The 17,989-nt window shown below is 50.6% G+C and overlaps 1 protein-coding gene across 4 annotated transcripts in view; it reads left to right on the forward strand.

Annotated features, from left to right (window-relative positions):
- The window catches only part of NOD1 (nucleotide binding oligomerization domain containing 1), a 35,334-nt gene that overhangs the window by 15,656 nt on the left and 1,689 nt on the right, over positions 1-17,989 (forward strand). For 3 of the 4 annotated variants that reach the window (XM_037126496.2, XM_037126494.2, XM_037126495.2), the window contains 8 exons: positions 1,617-3,441; positions 5,997-6,080; positions 7,274-7,357; positions 8,384-8,467; positions 10,616-10,699; positions 11,220-11,303; positions 13,826-13,909; positions 17,566-17,649. In XM_037126496.2, coding sequence (XP_036982391.2) covers positions 1,617-3,441; positions 5,997-6,080; positions 7,274-7,357; positions 8,384-8,467; positions 10,616-10,699; positions 11,220-11,303; positions 13,826-13,909; positions 17,566-17,649 — 2,413 coding nt within the window. The remainder of the gene's footprint in view (positions 1-1,616; positions 3,442-5,996; positions 6,081-7,273; positions 7,358-8,383; positions 8,468-10,615; positions 10,700-11,219; positions 11,304-13,825; positions 13,910-17,565; positions 17,650-17,989) is intronic. The other variant, XM_037126498.2, reaches the window with a different exon arrangement.

A 17,989-nucleotide genomic window follows, 5' to 3' on the forward strand; every position in this document is an offset into this window, starting at 1 on the left:
CAACATACCAGCACCAAAGCCCTACACTCCTGTTTTTAAAGAATCCAGTTTGACCTTGAAAACAAAAACAAAGGACAATGGCCCAGAAGGTGCGTGTTTAGGACGAACCAGGCCAACCAGCAGGGTCAGGGCCAAGTTCCCCGACTGCCGCTGCTAGCGCCCCACCCTCACTGTTCACCCCCCTTCCTTGAGATCCTCCCCCAGGAAGAAGGAAAACAGTCCCTTGATGAACATTTCTTTCAAAGGACTCTCCATGGGTCCCGTTAGCCAGCTACTTTGATAATTTTTAAAGTATGGTTCACTCTACAAGGAGCTAGATGTGAAAGGCTACATATGATTCCATTTATATGAAAGGATCAGAAAAGGCGAGTTTCTAGAGGTAGGAAGCTGAGGGGCTTAGTTGCCTCAGACCAGAGATAGGGACTGACACTGGCTGCAAATGGGCTTCTGCCGGCCATGCTCTAGAACTGGAGTGTAGTGACGTTTGCGTGACTTTGTAAAGTTACTAAAAAATCAGTGACCAGTACACAAAAGCTACTGTAAAATGGGTGAATTTTATGATATGTAAATTATGTCTTAGTAAAAACTACAAAAGAGTATAATTCACTCAGCAAATGTTAAGCCGGCCATCCAGCTGGATGGACGGGAAGGCTGGCAGATACATGGGGAAATGTGTGTGTATGCCTCAGGGTTGTTAACTAGATCATAATGATAGCTCCAAACCCATTTTAAAGGAACGTATGGAACGCCTTTTTGTCTGGGGCAAGGCTACCTTCCTTCTGGCGTGAGCCCTGGTCATAGCCCCCGTTTGCTGAGAGCGTGGGGCGGAGCCCACATGAGTGCCCCCGCTGTGTCTGCTCCCCTGCAGGCGGGCTCAGAGCTCGCCCTGGGGCACATGCTGAGCCTCGGTGACGCCCTGTCGGCTTGGGAGCAGGGCTGGTGCGCCCCTCATGGTCTAAGGGGGCCCTTCATCTCGTTTGCTCACTGGTGGTGATTTAGATGAGGCACACAGCTCCTTTGCAATCCAGTTTAACGTCCCGTGTTGTATTTTATCACCAAAAATGTTGGCATTCGGTTTTGTGAGACTGTGAGTTGTTTCCAGAGTGGGGTAATATGTTATAGAAAGGCCAGGGCAGTGCGGCCTCAAGGACTTTCAGTGGGGACGGGCTCCAGCTAGTTGAGCAGGGCCCTGGGGAGGGCGTGGGGCTGCAGGGCCAGCGGGCGTGGCCTTGGAGTGAGAGACAGCTTCAGTTTCTAGCTGGAGTTCAATGACAACTTGTGCAGAGCAGGAGGGAGCCTGTCTCAGACACTATTCCAGTTGAAGTCCATCACCCTCTGGCTGGCCAAATCTGAGGTCAGGCAGAGGTGCCAAGGCCTGAGGACCAGCAGATCCTGCAGACCCTCTTTGAGGGTCCTCAGGGCCTACCTTGGAGTCATCCTTAGCCTTGGCCTCAGGGTCCAGGCTATGGGTCTGTCTGTGTGCTTGTTCCTCCTCCTGAGGCTTCCCTGGTTGATCCTCTTTGCCTCCATCTCTTTCTCTCTTTCTCTGACTCCATCTCTCTTGGGTTCTCATCTCCTGCGACGCCTGTGCCCCACCCACCTCACTCTTCCGACAGTGAGTAGGTATACCCAGAAGCTGCGACACCAACTGGGCCGAGACTCCAAGTTCATCCTGTGCTACTCACAGAAGGAGGAGGTGCTGCTGGAGGACACGTACACAGACACCATCATGGAGTTCGTCAACTTCAGCAACGAGAGCCTGGGCAGCCTGGGTAGCCTGGCCTGCCTCCTGGACCACTCCACGGGTGTCCTCAATGAACAGGGGGAGACCATCTTCATCTTCGGCGATGCCGGCGTGGGCAAGTCCATGCTGCTGCAGCAGCTACAGAGCCTCTGGGCCACCGGCCAGCTAGATGCAGGGCTCAAGTTCTTCTTCCACTTCCGTTGCCGCATGTTCAGCTGCTTCAAGGACAGCGACACGCTGAGCCTGCAGGACCTGCTCTTCAAGCATTACTGCTACCCGGAGCAGGACCCCGAGGAGATATTCACCTTCCTGCTGCGCTTCCCCCACACCGTCCTCTTCACCTTCGACGGCCTGGATGAGCTCCACTCAGACTTCGACCTGAGTCACGTGCCTGACACCTCATCACCCTGGGAGCTGGCCCACCCCCTGGTCCTGCTGGCCAACCTGCTCAACGGGATGCTGCTTAGGGGGGCCGTCAAGCTGCTCACGGCCCGCACAGGCATCGAGATCCCACGGCAGCTCCTGCGGAAGAAGGTGCTTCTGCGGGGCTTCTCCCCCAGCCACCTGCGGGCCTATACCAGGAGGATGTTCCCCGACCGGGCCACGCAGGACCGCCTGCTGGACCAGCTGGAGGCCAACCCCAACCTCTGCAGCCTGTGCGCCGTGCCCCTCTTCTGCTGGATCATCTTCCGCTGCTTCCAGCATTTTCATAGCACCTCCGACAGCTTCCTGCAACTGCCCAATGGCACTGTGACCCTGACTGATGTCTTCCTGCTGGTCACTGAGGTCCACCTGAACAGGGTGCAGCCCACTAGCCTGGTGCAGCGGAACACACGCAGCCAGACAGAGACCTTCCGCACCAGCCTGGGCACCCTGCACTCGCTGGGGCAGGTGGCCCACCGGGGCATGGAGAAGAACCTCTTTGTCTTCAGCCAGGAGGAGGTACAGGCCTCTGAGCTTCAGGAGGCTGACCTGAAGCTGGGCTTCTTGCGGGCTATGCCTGAGGTGGGCCTTGGCGGGGACCAGCAGTCCTATGAGTTTTTCCACATCACCCTCCAGGCCTTCTTTACTGCCTTCTTCCTCGTGGTGGACGACAAAGTGGGCACTCACGAGCTGCTCAGGTTCTTCCAGGAATGGGTGCCTCCTGGGAAGGCAGCAGCTGTGTCCTGTTCTCCCCTCTCCTTCCCTTTCCAGTGCCTGGGGGACAGTGGCCCGGTGAGGGAAGACCCCTTCAAGAACAAGGATCATTTTCAGTTCACCAACCTCTTCCTGTGTGGGCTGTTGTCCAAAGCCAAAAAGAAACTCCTGCAACATGTGGTGCCAGCTGCAGCCCTTAGGAGAAAGCGCAAGGCCCTGTGGGCACACCTGTTTGCCAGCCTGAGGTCCCACCTGAAGAATGTGCCCCGCGTTCAGACTGAGGGCTTCAAACAGGTGCAGGCCATGCCCACCTTCATCTGGATGCTGCGCTGCATCTACGAGACGCAGAGCGAGAAGGTGGGGCAGCTGGCAGCCAGGGGCATCTGCGCCAACTACCTCAAGCTGACCTACTGCAATGCCTGCTCGGCCGACTGCAGTGCCCTCTCCTTTGTCCTGCACCACTTTCGAAAGCGGCTCGCTCTTGACCTGGACAACAACAATCTCAATGACTACGGTGTGCGGGAACTGCAGCCCTGCTTCAGCTGCCTCACCGTCATCAGGTGAGGCTGCCAGGCACAGGGACCACTGGTGGGTTGAGGTGGGCCAGGCTGGGGGATGCCAGGACTAGCACTGTGGAGAGGGATCATATAGATTTCCCTGGGAATCACAACCACTGGTCTTGGAGCATGCGCACTGTCTCCATCTCAGGGTGGCAGGAAGGAGCAAAGCTTCCAAGTCAGGCAGACATGCCGCAGCCCCTGCTGAGTGTCCTTGAACGAGTGCTTCACCTCTCTGAGCCTCAGTGTCTGTCCTCATCCAGAAAAAGGAAACACTCGTATCCTAGTCATTAGGGTGCAGCTGACCCTTGGACAAGGCAGGGGCTAGGAGTGCTGAACCCTCTGTAGTCAAAAGCCACATATAACTTTTGACCTTCCAAATACTTAACTATGAATGGCCTACTGTTGCCCAAAAGCCTTTCCAGGAAGATAAACAGTTGATCAATAAGATAAGGCAGGGAAAAAAGTAGGTTTACAGTTGTCAGTACGTGAAACAGAGTGTATCATCCTATCAATTTTTAATTACTATATTATTTTCCATATGAACCACTGCAAACCTACTTTTGCCCACTCCTGTACATATTTTGTATGTTACATGTATCATATACTGTATTCTTACAATAAAATAAGCTAGAGAAAAGAATGTCATTAAGAAAATCATAAGGAAGAGAAAATACATGTTATTTTATGCATTCATGACATAGCTGACTTTCTCTTAATTTTTTCAGTGTTTTTAGGCTATACAGTTTGTTTGTTTTCTCAAATTTTTGCAAATCTCCAAGAAAGTTTTCAATGTATTTATTGAAAACATCCACGTGTCAGTGGCTTGCATGGCTCAAAGCCATGTTGTTCAGGGTCAATGGCAGTGACAAATGAGGAAACAGAGGCAGAGAGAAGGTGATACGTTGCTCAAGATCACTTAGCTGGGCCACGGTGGAGCCAGAATCAAAAAGAACTTACCTTTTATGATTTACGAAAGGTCAGAGTTAGCTCCTGGTTGCAGAAAAAGCTGCCTCTGTGCAAGCTGGCATTTGTCGCAAAGCAGCATCCGTGAGCTGCCAGGGATCTCAGTAAAAAACGCTGCCTCTTGATTAGTTTTTTGTTGGTTGCTTTAGAGAAAAGGGAGGCCAGCCTGCTTTCTTCTATTAGCATTGCCTATATACACCTGTAAATCTCACCATGGGGTTTAGTTCTCCATTAGTTGACTCATGCATTTCTAGGGAGCAGGCGATTTGGAATTGTTTTTTTGGTAACTGTTATGTCGAGACCAGAGTGTAAATTGTGTGGGGACAGTGGGATATAGGGAGCCCAAGGCTGCCGGGGCCCAGGAATTGAGAGAGGCCCACAGTCTTTTCTCTGTGCTCAGCCAGTATCTCTCCGTCTGTAGCCTTGGGCAGCCTGAGACTCAGTGCCTCCCTGTGCTCATCTCATTAGAAGGAATCTCCATACCAGTGTGGTGGTCCTGCCCCAGGCAACTGTCCCAAGTTCTTCTCCACACCAGTAGAGGAGAAAGCAAGAGGGAATGGGTCACCCCAAGGAAACATTTTGAGCTCTGTGAAGGTATCCATTAGGATTAGTTTCAGATGGGAGAGAAAACTCAAAAGTATCAGTTCTTTAGATAATGTACGAGCTTACTTGTCTCTCAGGCAAAAGTCTAGAGGAGGGCAGTCCTGGGCTGCATGTGCTCCTGTGACCCTCAGGAGCCCAGGCTCCCTTCTGCCTTGCTATCCTGCCACCCTCACTTCCTGACTTCCACCTCTTGGCCCAAGATGGCTGCTCACGCTCCAGCCCTTCAATCAACATTCTAGCCACCTGGAAGAAGGAAGGGCAAAGAAAGACACACCCCATGGTTTTAAGAAGACTTCTCAGTTATTGCTAATGATTCTTCTGCTTAAATTTCATTGGGCAGAACTTGATCACATGTGCCTAGATTAAAAAAAATGGGGACTCTGTTTCTAGGAAAGCATAGATATTGGGAGTGACCAGCAGCTTCTGCCATGTTGGGACAGTAGTGCCCTGTGCACAGACACTGTGCCCAGTGCCAAGGTGGGGACCACTGGGGGTGGGGCCGAGAGTGTCTGACCCTATCATTTGGATGAGGTCTAAAAATCAAGCTTTTACATGCTCAGCAAAACAGTCAAGCTGTGCGTGCAGTCTGGCCTGCAGCTTGTGTTTGTAGATGAAGTTTTACTGGAGCAGTCACACCCATATGTTTACAAATTGGCATCTTCACACGAAGGAGTTGAGTGGCGCGGAGGCCACCCACAAATGCAGGATGTCAGAGGTGGCTATCCTCTCGTGCCCTTCACGTGCCCCCTGTAGTCCTTGCGTGGGGTCAGGGCTGTGCGCCAGTGGGCTGATTTTGGGCGGGTGTGTTGGCCCCACTCTGGGCTCTAAGTTTGGGGCTGTCTGGCTGGCTGCTATGGTCATTCTCTCAGGTAGCATTTATAGCTAGAAAAGTCCAGAACCTACACAGCTTCCAGGTCCTCATGGAATGAATGTCCCCTTTCAGTGAGCAGCTGCTGTCCTGTGTAACTTCCTCTGCTGTTTTGTCTCAGACTCAGTGTAAACCAGGTCACTGACGCTGGGGTCAAGGTGCTGTATGAAGAGCTGACCAAGTACAAAATTGTGACGTATTTAGGGTACGTATTTCTCAAGAACACCAGGCCAGCTATGTAGCAATAACACAGAGGAGCAGGAAATTGCTGTTCACATGTGTGAGTAGATTGCTGGGGCTGATGGTCAAGGGTATCAAGAGATGCACTGGACTGGGAGCCAGGAGTCCCGGGGGCCCGCTTTTGGTCCAGCCAGCACTTGGAGCAAGTCAGGAAATCGCGCTGGGCCTCGGCTTCCTCACTTGTGTGATTAGATCCTAATAATACAGGCAAGTGGTGGCTGGGGAATGCAGTGAGAGGCTATCTCGGGGTATGTTTTATAAACATTAGAAAACTGTATTAGGCTTCATGGAGATGGTGGGTTCATGATCCCTGGGCAGAAGCCTTGGGGCATGACCAGTGGGGCCTGGGGCAAAACCCCGTTTTAAATACTTTAATATTTCTGCAGCCAAGTATATGAATAGTCAAGCCAGTTGAGATGAAGGCTGGAGATAGCTCCATATCAGTTGCCACAGTACTTATAAAAAACTTTGGGTTTTCAGAGCCCGGGATTTGGGAGTTTGGGATAGCCAGCCTGACGCCACTGTCGACCTGCTAAGTGGGAGCCCATTGGCATCGTCTTGGGCCTCAGTCCCCTGAGTTGTGGAGTGAGGGCAGGGTGTCAGGCCACCTTCCAGCTTGGGAGTTGTGTGTTAGCGTGGAACCCTGGAGTCCTGTCCAGTCCCACGTTCACCTTCTGTGTGCACGTTGTTGAATTGGTATCACCTGGTGAGATGACTATAAGGCAGACACTGAGGAGGTCCCAGTACTCAGGAGCTTCCCCCCACCGGAAAGGTGCTGGTTGGTATCTTAATCTCAAAATGCCCATCGCCTGCCATTTGTTGAGTGCTTACAGACAGGGGCTTGGAATGATGCCACATGACGCTCAGGACAGCCCTGTCAGGGAACTATCACTCCTACCCCAGTATTACAGAGGGAGAAACGGCAGCACAGAGATGTTCAGTAACTTGCCCCAGGTCACAAAGCTGGAAGGGGGCAGAACGGCTTTGAGCCCAGCCTGTGAGACCCTGGGGTGCGAACTCTGGTCTTCATGTACCCTTTCTTTCTTCCTTCAACCCAGACTTTGGAAATGAGATGCACATGCTCAGATTTTTTTTTAAATGGGCTCATTAGGACGACATTGGGGTCATCAAGTGTTATGACTGTGCTTTCTCTCAAAGCTTGTACAACAACCAAATCACAGACGTCGGAGCCAGATACATCGCCGGAATCCTGGACCAGTGCAAAGGCCTCACTCACCTAAAGTAAGTGGGGCGGGCTCGTTAGGAGCGTCTCTTGGCCACCCTTATAAGAGCTCCCACCTAAAGCCTTATTCAGTGCGCCAAGGAGCCTTATGGGTGAAATCAGGAGACCTGTGTGTGAAGGTGAGCTGGCCACCTGCAGGATCTATGACCTGTGGGTGGGGCTCAGTTTGGGAGGAACCACTTAGTATTGGTGGGGGGAAGGAAGGCCACAGCTACCACCCTTTTGGAGGTCTTTTTTCCCCCAAGGAAGTTCCTCCTTGTCTTAGTCCCTTCAGGCTTCTATAATAAGATATCACAAGCTAGGTGGCTTAGACACACCAAAATATTTTTTCTTTTGGTTCTGGAGGCTGGGGAGTCCAAGATCAAAGTTTTGGCAAAGTAGGTGTCTGGTGAGGGCCTGATTCCCAGTTCATGGATGGGGCCTCGTCGTGTCCTCACCTGGTGGAAAGGGGGCAGGGAGCTCTCCAGGGCCTTTTTATAAACTGCTAACCCTATTCCTGAGGGCCCCACCCTCATGACCTAGTCACCTCCCCAAGGCCCCGCCTCCAAATTCATTACCCTAGGGGTTAGGGTTTTGGAATATGGATGTTGGAGAGGACACAAACATTCAGACCGTAGCACCCATCTAGTTGCAAGGAAGAGCTTACCTAACCAAGGGTGACAGAGCACCAGGCTTGAAGGAGCCCCTGGTGGTGGGAACACATACCTTGGCCATTTGCAGTAAAGCGGGAACCTCCCCGGTCTGCTGATGGGAATGAGTGATGCTCCAGAGGTCATTTAAAGAGCCCCCGGGAAAGCTCGAAAGCTCGGGTCACTGAGTTTCTGCACGTCACCTGGGGAGGAGTCCCGACTGGCTGTCCTCCAGGCTTCAGGTCCCTCCCTGAGGGGGAGTGCAGAGCGCAGCTGCTGTGGCTCCCAGGAGAAAGGCCACACCTCCCAAGAGGCACCAGAGGGGCTCTGGGCTGGGGACGAGGGTGGCAGAGTCCCCTTGCAGCTGGAGGCTGACGCACGCAACTCTCTCTGCAGAGTGGGGAAAAACAGAATAACGAGTGAGGGAGGCAAGTGTCTCGCCCTGGCTGTGAAGAACAGCAAGTCGATCTCTGAAGTTGGGTGAGTAGAGACAAATGCCCTGTGTGTGCGGAACCCTGCCTGTTCTGGGTCCGTGAGCGCCTGCTGGGCTTCTTGTGCATAAATGCACCAACCAGACCGCTGGACAAGCTGTGTAGGAGGGGCACAGAGAGCTTTCCTCGGGGAGGCCCCAGAGGGCCCCATTGCTCCCTGCATGGGAAATGCTGTGAGGAGTCCCCAGATGGACGGCAACATTCATTGCGTGGGCTTTTATTTGATTCATGCAAAAGTCAGCATTATCACCTCCAGCAAATGGAGGGAGCTCTTCTAGCCCTGAGTGGAGAGTTTCACAGACAGATGTTCTTCACTTTAAGAATATTGTGTATTCCCTGGTGGGTTATTTTTAGTTAAATTTTTTATTGTAGTTTAATGCACATAACATAGCGGTTACCATCTTAATCATTCATAAGCATATGGTTCAGGGACATTAAGTCCATTCCTATGGTTGTATGACCATCACAAATACCCATTTGCAGAACTCTCTTCTTGCAAAATGAGAAACTCTCTACTCACAAAAGAGTAACTTTCTGTCTCCTCTCTCTTCTGTCCTGGTTTATTTGACTCCTGTCAGTCCCTCATGTAAGTGGAGTCATAGAGGATTTGTCTTTTTGAGACTGGCTTATTTCACTTAGCCTGAGGTCCTCAAGATTCATCCATGTTGTACCGTGTGTGGAAATTTCCCTCCTTTCTAGGGCTGAATAATGGCCCATTGCAGGTGTAGAGCACATTATGTTTACTCACCCATCTGTCCACGGCACCTGGGCCACTTCCACCTTTTAGCTGTTGAGAGCGGTGCCACTATGAACGTGGGTGTGCACAAGTCTCTTGGAGACTCTGCTTTCCATCCTTTTGTTTTGTTTTTCATTTTTGGGGTTCTATACCTAGAAGTGGAATTGCTGGATCGGATGCTATATTTTTAATTTTTTTCGACAAAACACCATACTGTTTTCTGCAGTGGCTGCATCATCTGACATGCCCACCAACAGTGCACAAGAGTTCCAATTTCTCCACATCCTCACCAACACTTGTATTTTGTTTTTATTTTTTAATAGTAATCATGCTAATGCATGTGAGGTGGTATGTCACTGTGGTTTTGACCCTGTGGAGGGTTTTTAAGCTTTTTATATTGTCATAATGTTTTATTTAATTATAAAATAAATACAGATAATCTTATTTGTTAATGATGGGAAATATGAAAAGCATAATAAAAATGAGTTTCTCAGAAATAACTATTACCAACATTTGAGGTCAGTTAAGCTTTCTTGCTTTCTCTATACTCTATTTTTAAATTTTTATTTATTTATTTTTAGAGAGGGGAAGGGGGGGGAATGGGAGACAAACATTGATAGCATGCCTCTTGCATATCCCCAGTAGGGGCCCTGACCCACAACCCCGGCATGTGACCTAAGAAAGGACATAAGTCCCCCAAGCGTGTGCATGTAGTAGGTCAGAGGCAGGATGTGAGGTCCTGCTCAGAGCCCAGCCTGTGACCTCGAAGACCCTGTTCAGGCAAACCCTTGCCTTTGCCGGGGTCCCTTGGGTAACCCACTCTGGGGGAGAGAACATGGCTCCGTCACTGTGGCCCCCCACCCACACTGCAACGACCCACGTGGCACCATGTGGTACTGCCCTCTTACGTCGAAGGGTCATCACTGTGAAGGCTTCTGAATGTGCGTCCTGGGCCTGGACTCACGGAAGACTGGCTGTGCCTGCACGACTCTCTCAGACCCCTGCACAGAGTCGAAGGGACACTGGGAGGCCAGCGCCTCCACAGGCCTTCCTTCGAGGCTGTACACTCTGTGGGTGACACTGCTGGGACAGCCTTGGGCTTACACTCTCTGACGGACAGCTCTCTGAAAGCTCAGGGTGAGACTTGGTCTCTAGTTGTGCAACTTGCTGATGGGCTGCTGTTCTCAAGGCTTCTACCGCCTGTTATCCCGACGCTTCCCTCCGAATTTGAGATCCCCGGCGCACTGCACTAAGGGGCTGGCGTAGGCAGTGGTCCCCAGGCCACGGCTCCCAGGATGGAGCAGAAATGCCGGCCCGCTGAGTGTACAGCCCAGCCGTGGGCGCCCGCAGGGAATATGGGGTGGCGTGCACTCACCTTCCCCATCTTGCCTCTGCCCTCAGGATGTGGGGCAATCAAATCGGTGATGAAGGAGCAAAGGCCTTCGCGGAGGCTCTGAGGAACCACCCCAGCTTGACCAACCTGAGGTACCTGCTGCCTTCTGACACCCGCTGTCTCCAGGGCCAGCCTGGCCCCTCGTGGGTCTCTTGGTGTGCCAGGGGAGGAGCCGGGAGGAAGAGGGTGCTTGGCTTTCCTAGGGACAGAGGTATGCGTGTGCGATGTTTTTGAGAACAGAACCCAAGATGGTGGGCAACGGCAGAGTTCCTTTCTGATGAGAACAGAGGAAGCCCACCCAGCTCTTTCTCTCGAGGAAGCCCACAGATGGGCACCTGGAGAATGTCAGCCCCCTGAAGCAGAGCTGGCCAGGCCTCATCAGCCCTGAGTCTGCTCTGTGCCCAGGTCCCACCCATGTCCAACGGTTCCCCTCTGACCTCACACTCTGAGCAGGCACTCGGTAGCAGCAGAACCTGGGGGCGGCAGGCGAGGCCGAGAACTCCTGCCTCAGGTCCTCTGGGCAGGGCAGCTCCAGACGGAGCCTCCTGGCCATTTTGGTTGCTATAGCCAAAGCCTGATGTAATTACCCATTCCCTGTGTTTTCTGTCCTAGCCTGGCATTCAACGGCATTTCTACAGAAGGAGGAAAGAGCCTTGCGCAGGCCCTGCAGCAGAACACATCTCTGAGAATATTCTGGTAATTGCCAGAGGCATTTTGAAAGGTTGGATCTCAGGGTTTATTCCAAAGACTGTGCTCACAGCCAAGAATCTTAGCAAAAAAGCTGCCTCTCCATTAAAAAGGCTTTAGGCCTTTCCTCAGTTAGGTCGATAATCTCCTGCTAGAGAAGAAAATAGCTGTTTTCAGAAGCACGACCAGGCACAGGAGGGGGAGTAGGCTCAGGAGTGTGAGTTCGAGGCCTTAGTCTTCTTTGGCAAGCAGGGCCTCGGGAAAACCGCAAGGTTGGCCTTGGTCAGGGGCAGCCTCAGAACCGCCACCTGTGCCATGCGGGCTCCAGTGGCCACGTACTTGGCTCAAAATCCTCTTCCGTCTCCTTCTTAAACTGTCTTCCTGTCCCTGCAGCCTCCTCCTTCCTCATGTAGCCACGTCGGGGTCTGGCCTTGGTGCGCCAGCTCACCTGGCACCTGTCACCTACCACAGGACGCCCTCTGCACTCCAGGGGCGCCAGTGTATGTTACCTCTGACAGTGTTCTTTTTTTTTTTGTTCCTTTTTCTCTTGGTCATTATTATTTCATTTCATTTATTTATTTGTATTTTACTTACCCGCCAGTGTCAGACATGGCTCGGGGGTGAGGAAATTCTGCTCCGTGTCTAGGTGTCCGCCTCTGGAAGCTCAGGGCTCATGAGATATCGGCTAAGTCATGACAATGGCATCATGAGGCGACTTCTGATATTAGGCCTGCTGGCCAGGAAGTGCAGTTTTCATTCTTTTCCTTTCAAAAAATAGTTTTAAAAGTTTGGAAAGTAACATACTCTTTTTTTTTTGAAAAACGTAAGACACGGAAGTCTGAAAAGTAGAAAGTGAAAGTACCTCCTCCCTTCTGGTTTCCAAATACACCCTGTTTCTTCCAGTCTCTGACTGTGTTTTCTAGCCTTTGCAGCATTTGAATGCATGTCTATTCAAACATATATATCCACTATTCAAATACATATATCCACTTTCGTACAGAATAGAATAGCATTTCCCAAGTAGCTTTTAAAAAATCCTAACCATGTATCACCCACATTTTACATCTTCCTTTGATTCCAGGTCCCACCCATGTCCAACGGTTCCCCTCTGACCCCACATTCTGAGCAGGCACTCGGTAGCAGCAGAGCCTGGGGACAGCAGGCGAGGCCGAGAACTCCTGCCTCAGGTCCTCTGGGCAGGGCAGAGGTTCCTCAGTTTCAATACTGTTGACATTTTGAGCAGTTGACATTCTTTGTTGGGAGGGGCTGTCCTGTGGCTTGAGGGTGCTTAGCTGAATCTCTGGCATCTACCCACTACAGACCAGTAGTCTCCCCCCAATTGTGACAATCAAAAATGTCTCCAGACATTGGCGAATGTCCCCTGGAGATTGAGAAGCACTATTCCGCAAGGATAGTAGTGTCAACTCCAGCACTTCCCCAGCACCGATGACACTGGGCCTTACTCTCAGCCTGTGTATGTATTAGCTCACTCTCACGATGACCCCATGAGGTCTATACTATCACCGTCCCCATTCACCGGTGAGAAAAGTCAGGCCTAGAGAAGGGAAACCACCCACCGAGGTCGCCTTGGCTCGTAGGTGATACCCACCCAGTGTGTCTGGCTCCAGAGCACTTTAAACACTGAGACCTCTGCCTCCTTCTCTGTACGACCTCATTCTCGAAAGGCCTGCACAACGTTCCATTGAGTGGACATTCACGATTTATTTTGCCAGTTGCCTCTATGGATATTTAACTTTGTTCCCATTTACATTATGACCAACAGTGCTGCAGTCGATACTGTGTGTATAGGTCCTTGTGTATCTCTTTGCGCACTACAGTTTCTAGAAGCCTAATCATTGGCTCCAAGTGTAACACGTTTAAAATTTGGGTAGACACTACCAAATTGTCCTTCAAGGAGTGATTTTAATGTTGTTTCTATCCCATTCTTCTTCTCTATTTATTCTTTCGTCCGTTGGCACAACAGGGTCCAATCCTATTTATATCCAGAGCTTCTGGCCCTTGGTGCTTTATCCAGAGCACTTCCAGTTTTAAGAACTATTGGGAGACTTCTGACCTTCAGTCTCCGGCCTGGGGCCCTTCACAGCTGGTCTCAGAGCAGAGCGTTATACACGTGGTTATGGGCCATCGGCCGGCTTTTCTAGGTCTTGACCTGGCTGACTCGGGTGACCTGCTGTCGGTGGTGTTCGAGGGGTCTAGGGGCTGGAGGCCACCTGAGAGGCAGGCATTGGCCTCTCATTTTCAGGGGGCTTGGTCCTCTTAGAGATCTAAGGGCTCAGCAAAATGGAGACAGAACGTGGGCACCTGTGAAGTAAGAGTTTAGGAGTAGAATTTGCCCTGGAAATGAACCACCATTGGTCATCCATGAGGCTCCGAGGCTGGGCTTGGAGCCTGGCTGTCTGCTGGGAGGCTGTGTAAGTGGGAGGCACCTGGGCTGGGGTCCTGCACCTGCGAACTCACTTAAGACGTGTGCCAGGTAGGGCTCTCTGAGTAACACTTCCTTTCCTTTCTAGGCTCACCAAAAATGAACTCGACGATGAAGTGGCTGGGAGCCTGGCAGAGATGCTGAAAGTCAACCAGACGTTGAAACATTTATGGTAACTCACAGAACCTTAGAATCTCAGTCTGTGCTGCTTTTAAAAAAATATCGATTTAAGATGCACATGCCGCAAAATGCACCCTTTTCAAGCATACAGTTCACTAGTCTTCAGAATATTCACAAGGCTGTACAAACAATCACTAGCCTCTAATTCTAGAACAGTCTTATCTGCCCACCTCCCCGACCCCCAAAACTCTTGTGCATTGAACAGTCATTCCCTGCCCTGTTCCTCCCCCAGCCCTAGACACCCACTAACCTACTTTCAGGGTCTATGGATTTGCCCATTGTGGGCATTTCACAGACGGGGAATCAAACAACATGTGACTTTTTGTCTCTGTGTTCTGTCATTAGTATACATCTTGAAGGTCCATCTACATTATAACTCGTATCAGTGATACTTCACTACTTTTTATGGACAAACGGTACTGTGCCGTGTGGGTTTTCTGCAGTTTGTATGTCCATTCACACGTTGGTGGACATTTGGGTTGTTTCTACTTTGGGAATGTTATGGATGACACTGCTGTGAACATTCGTGGACATGCTCACGTGTGAACATCTGTTTTCATTTCCTTGCGTGTGTACACGTACTTAGGAATGGAATTGCTGGGTCATATAATCCCTCTCAGTTAACTTCTGAGGAATTGTCGAACTGTGTCCCAAAGCATTGCTCTGCTTGACATTCCCACCAGTAAAGTACGAGGGTTCCTGCTCCTCCAAATTCTCGCCATCACTTGGCGTCGTCTGTCTGTTTGAATCATGCCATCGTGGTGGTGGGAAGCAGGACCTCACTGTGGTTTCAACTCGCAGCTCCCTGATGGCTAACAGTGTGGGGCGCCTTCTCATGCTGCTGCTGGCCGTTTGGGTATCTTCTTTGGAGAAATGCCACCACATCCTTTGCCCGTTTTTAAATTGGGTTATTTGCCTTTTTATTGCAGAGTTGTTAGCTTTCTTTATATATTCTGGGTACCAGACATTTGTTAGACATATGGTTTGCAAATATTTCCTCTCTGTGGGGTTTTTCACTTACGTTTTTTCCATCTTAACTTTTTAATAGAAGTTCTATGTAAGGTTACTTTATTCCTGTGTATGCTCACATGTTTCTTCCTTGTATTTGCCCTTTATCTTTTCTTTTTGGTAAGATTTGGCTTTACCTTCAAGGGTCTTTTTGCGGTCATTGCCGCGCTTTTGCCTGGTGATAACCACCTGGCAGGGTCGAATGCCCAGGTGAGCAGGGGAAGTACCATTAGCTTTCTCCCACTTCATTTGTTCAGTGTAGACAGCATATTTCTTCTTACAAATCTGGACTACTTCGCCAATTTGCTGCCCTTTGTAAAGTCCTCACCCAGCCCAAACTTCATCCTCCTCTTGGATGGGCATGGATCAAACACTGCACTTCTGTCTGAGCTCTTTGGAAAGAGAAGACATACCACCTTTTACAGTTCCTGCCGCAGTCAGAAGTCACAAAGGGATTGAACTTCACTTTGACCCCTGGTTCTTCTGCAATGGCCACAAAAGGGAAGAGAGACCCACATGCTGCTTCTGGTTTTTTACTTTGCCGATAATGGCCTTTGAAGCACTGAAGTTTTTAATTTTGATGAAGTCCAATTTATCTACTTTTTCTTGGCCAGCTGCGCTTTAGGTATCTTACTAAAAAATCACTTCTCAAATCCCAGGTCACAAAGACTTACACTGAAGTTCTCCTTGAGTGTTTTAGTTTTGCTCTTTGACCCATTGGGGGTTCATTGCTCTGCACGGTATGAGGTGTGAGGGTGCAGCTTCCTTCTTTCGCATGTGGATAGCCAGTTGTCTGGGCACCTCTTGTTGAAAAGACTACCTTCCCCTTTTGAATGGCCCTGGCCCCTTTGCCAAAAAATAAATTGACCATAACTATATGGGTTTATTTGTTTATCTCTGGACTTTCTATTCTAGTTCATTGATTAATAGGTTTATCCTCTGCCAGCCACACCCTATCCTGATTATTGTAACTCTGTCATAGGTTTTGAAATCAAGAAGTGTGAGTCTTCCAATTTTGTTCCTCATTCTCAGGACTGTTGTGGCTATTCTGGGTCCCTTGCATTTCCATGTGAATTTTAGATCCCCTTATCTGTTTCTGTAAAAAAAAAAAAAAAAAAAAAAAAGCCAGACCGTGCTATTTTCTCCTTTTTTTGTTTCGTTTTCTTTTTTTTCCTGGCTTGTAGATTTTCTTTTGTGCCTGTTCCTGGGTGCTGGGCCAGCCCCTCCAGGGGGAGCAGAGCTGGAACAGGACTAGAGAGTCAGTCTCCATGGCTTTGTGCCTGCTGCACCGCAGGTGGATGCGCCTGAGCGCTGCTGGGCCGTTCGGTTCTCTGCCTGCCCAGCCTCTTGCCAGGTCTTGGCTGGAGATGCCTCACCCTGCCCCCAGCAAGGCTGGCAGTGCAGCCGTGAAGGAAGTGACTAGAGAACAGCAGAACTCCATGCCCACTTCCAGGTTTCTATTTTTACTCCTTTTGTAAAAATGTCAAGTTGCTTACCAGAAGGTCAGCATCACTGCTGCTGAGTCCAGGGGTCCAAGCCTCTGGGAGGTGTGGCTGGGAACACAGCCACCATCATCCTGTGTGGGGGGCAGTCATGGTGACGAGGGCTCCCTTCTGCTGGGCACCATGGTGCAGGTTGTGAGAAATGCTTCCTGCACATCCTCTCGCCCGAACCTCACACACCCAGGGCCCGGAGCTTCTCTTAGACTTATTCCCCTTTTACAGATAGGGCAATGGAGGAACAGATAGCTGTTGTTTATTTCTTCAAGGATCTGTAGCTAAGAAGTAGTGTGTGTGTGTGTGTGTGTGAAGCTTTTAACCACTGCCTCTTCAGTGGTTGGCCCCTTCACCCTTAATTTCTATAATTGCAATGATCAACATCATTGGCCCTTATCTACCTGAAAGGGTCAAGTTCAGTCATAGCCAGGAGTGAGGAATGAGCCTGCAATGAAGGGCAGACCCATCAACGGCCTGGTGCTGTGGTTGATTTCTGGCCGCAGTAGGCAGCAGGGCGGCCTGGGGGGCACTGCCGGGGTGGCCAGGGCTGCCCAGCTGTCTCAGAAACCTTTGTTCCCCTTGGATGGCTGCCACCCAACATGATGGGGTCACTGGTCATGGCCCCATTATCACTGCTTTTCCCCTGGACCTGTGAGCAGCACCAGGAAGGAGAACGGTTGCTCCTCTTTGCTGCTCCGAGATTGGGGAGGACACGGTCCTGCCTTAGAAGCCTTCGTTTCCCTCAAAGGCGAGAATGGCTAGTTGGCAGCTCCTGAACTGCTCACCTGGAAGGAGACCTGACAGCCTGTTCCCTGAAGCATTTCTTAGAATTTGTGTGGTCTGCAAATGTTTCCGAGCGGGCTCAATGTCAAGCACACACACACATCAATGTTTGAGTACTAAGTTATCTCCGTGTGAACCCCCAGATATATCCTACTCATCATAAAAGATACAGAAATATGAAACATTTTAAAGGCTGTCCTTTACTCAGTGGATTGGCTCCAGACACCCTGAGCCAGATTAAAAATAGCATGGACTCAGTTCTCCCCCTGACCCTGTCTCTTATCCCACCATCCCCCTAATGAAGGGGGCAGATTTTGTTCAGTACTGTGTGTTGGATACAAAAGATATGTCTGCCTTCCAGGCTTATCCAGAACCAGATCACCGCCCAGGGGCTCGCCTGGTTTGCAGACGCACTGCAGAACAACACCGGCATCATGGAGATCTGGTAAGATGCGTCCCCTGCTACTGGTGGCCATGGGTATGTGCTCAGCACCCTCGGCTGCGCGCCTGGTATAGTGGCGGGCGGTTCCCATTCATTCCCAGCTGCCCTCACACCTGTGATCCCTTCCCAAGAACTAAACCCATTTCCTGTTGATTCTATTGTTAGGGTGCATCCCACTCCATTATAACGGCTTTCTGTGTGGCTGTCCCCTCCAGACTGTGAGCTCCTTGAAAGTAGGGCCTGTGTCCTGGTCACTGCACTGTCCCCAAAGGTTTGCTCTGCATCTTCACTTATTTGTTGAACAACCCAGTGCTTGAGTGCCAGCACTGTGTTGGCCCTGAAA

This window comes from Artibeus jamaicensis, unplaced genomic scaffold (genome assembly GCF_021234435.1).
Source record: "Artibeus jamaicensis isolate MK-2021 breed Jamaican fruit bat unplaced genomic scaffold, CSHL_Jam_final contig_1016, whole genome shotgun sequence".
Lineage (NCBI taxonomy): Eukaryota > Metazoa > Chordata > Mammalia > Chiroptera > Phyllostomidae > Artibeus > Artibeus jamaicensis.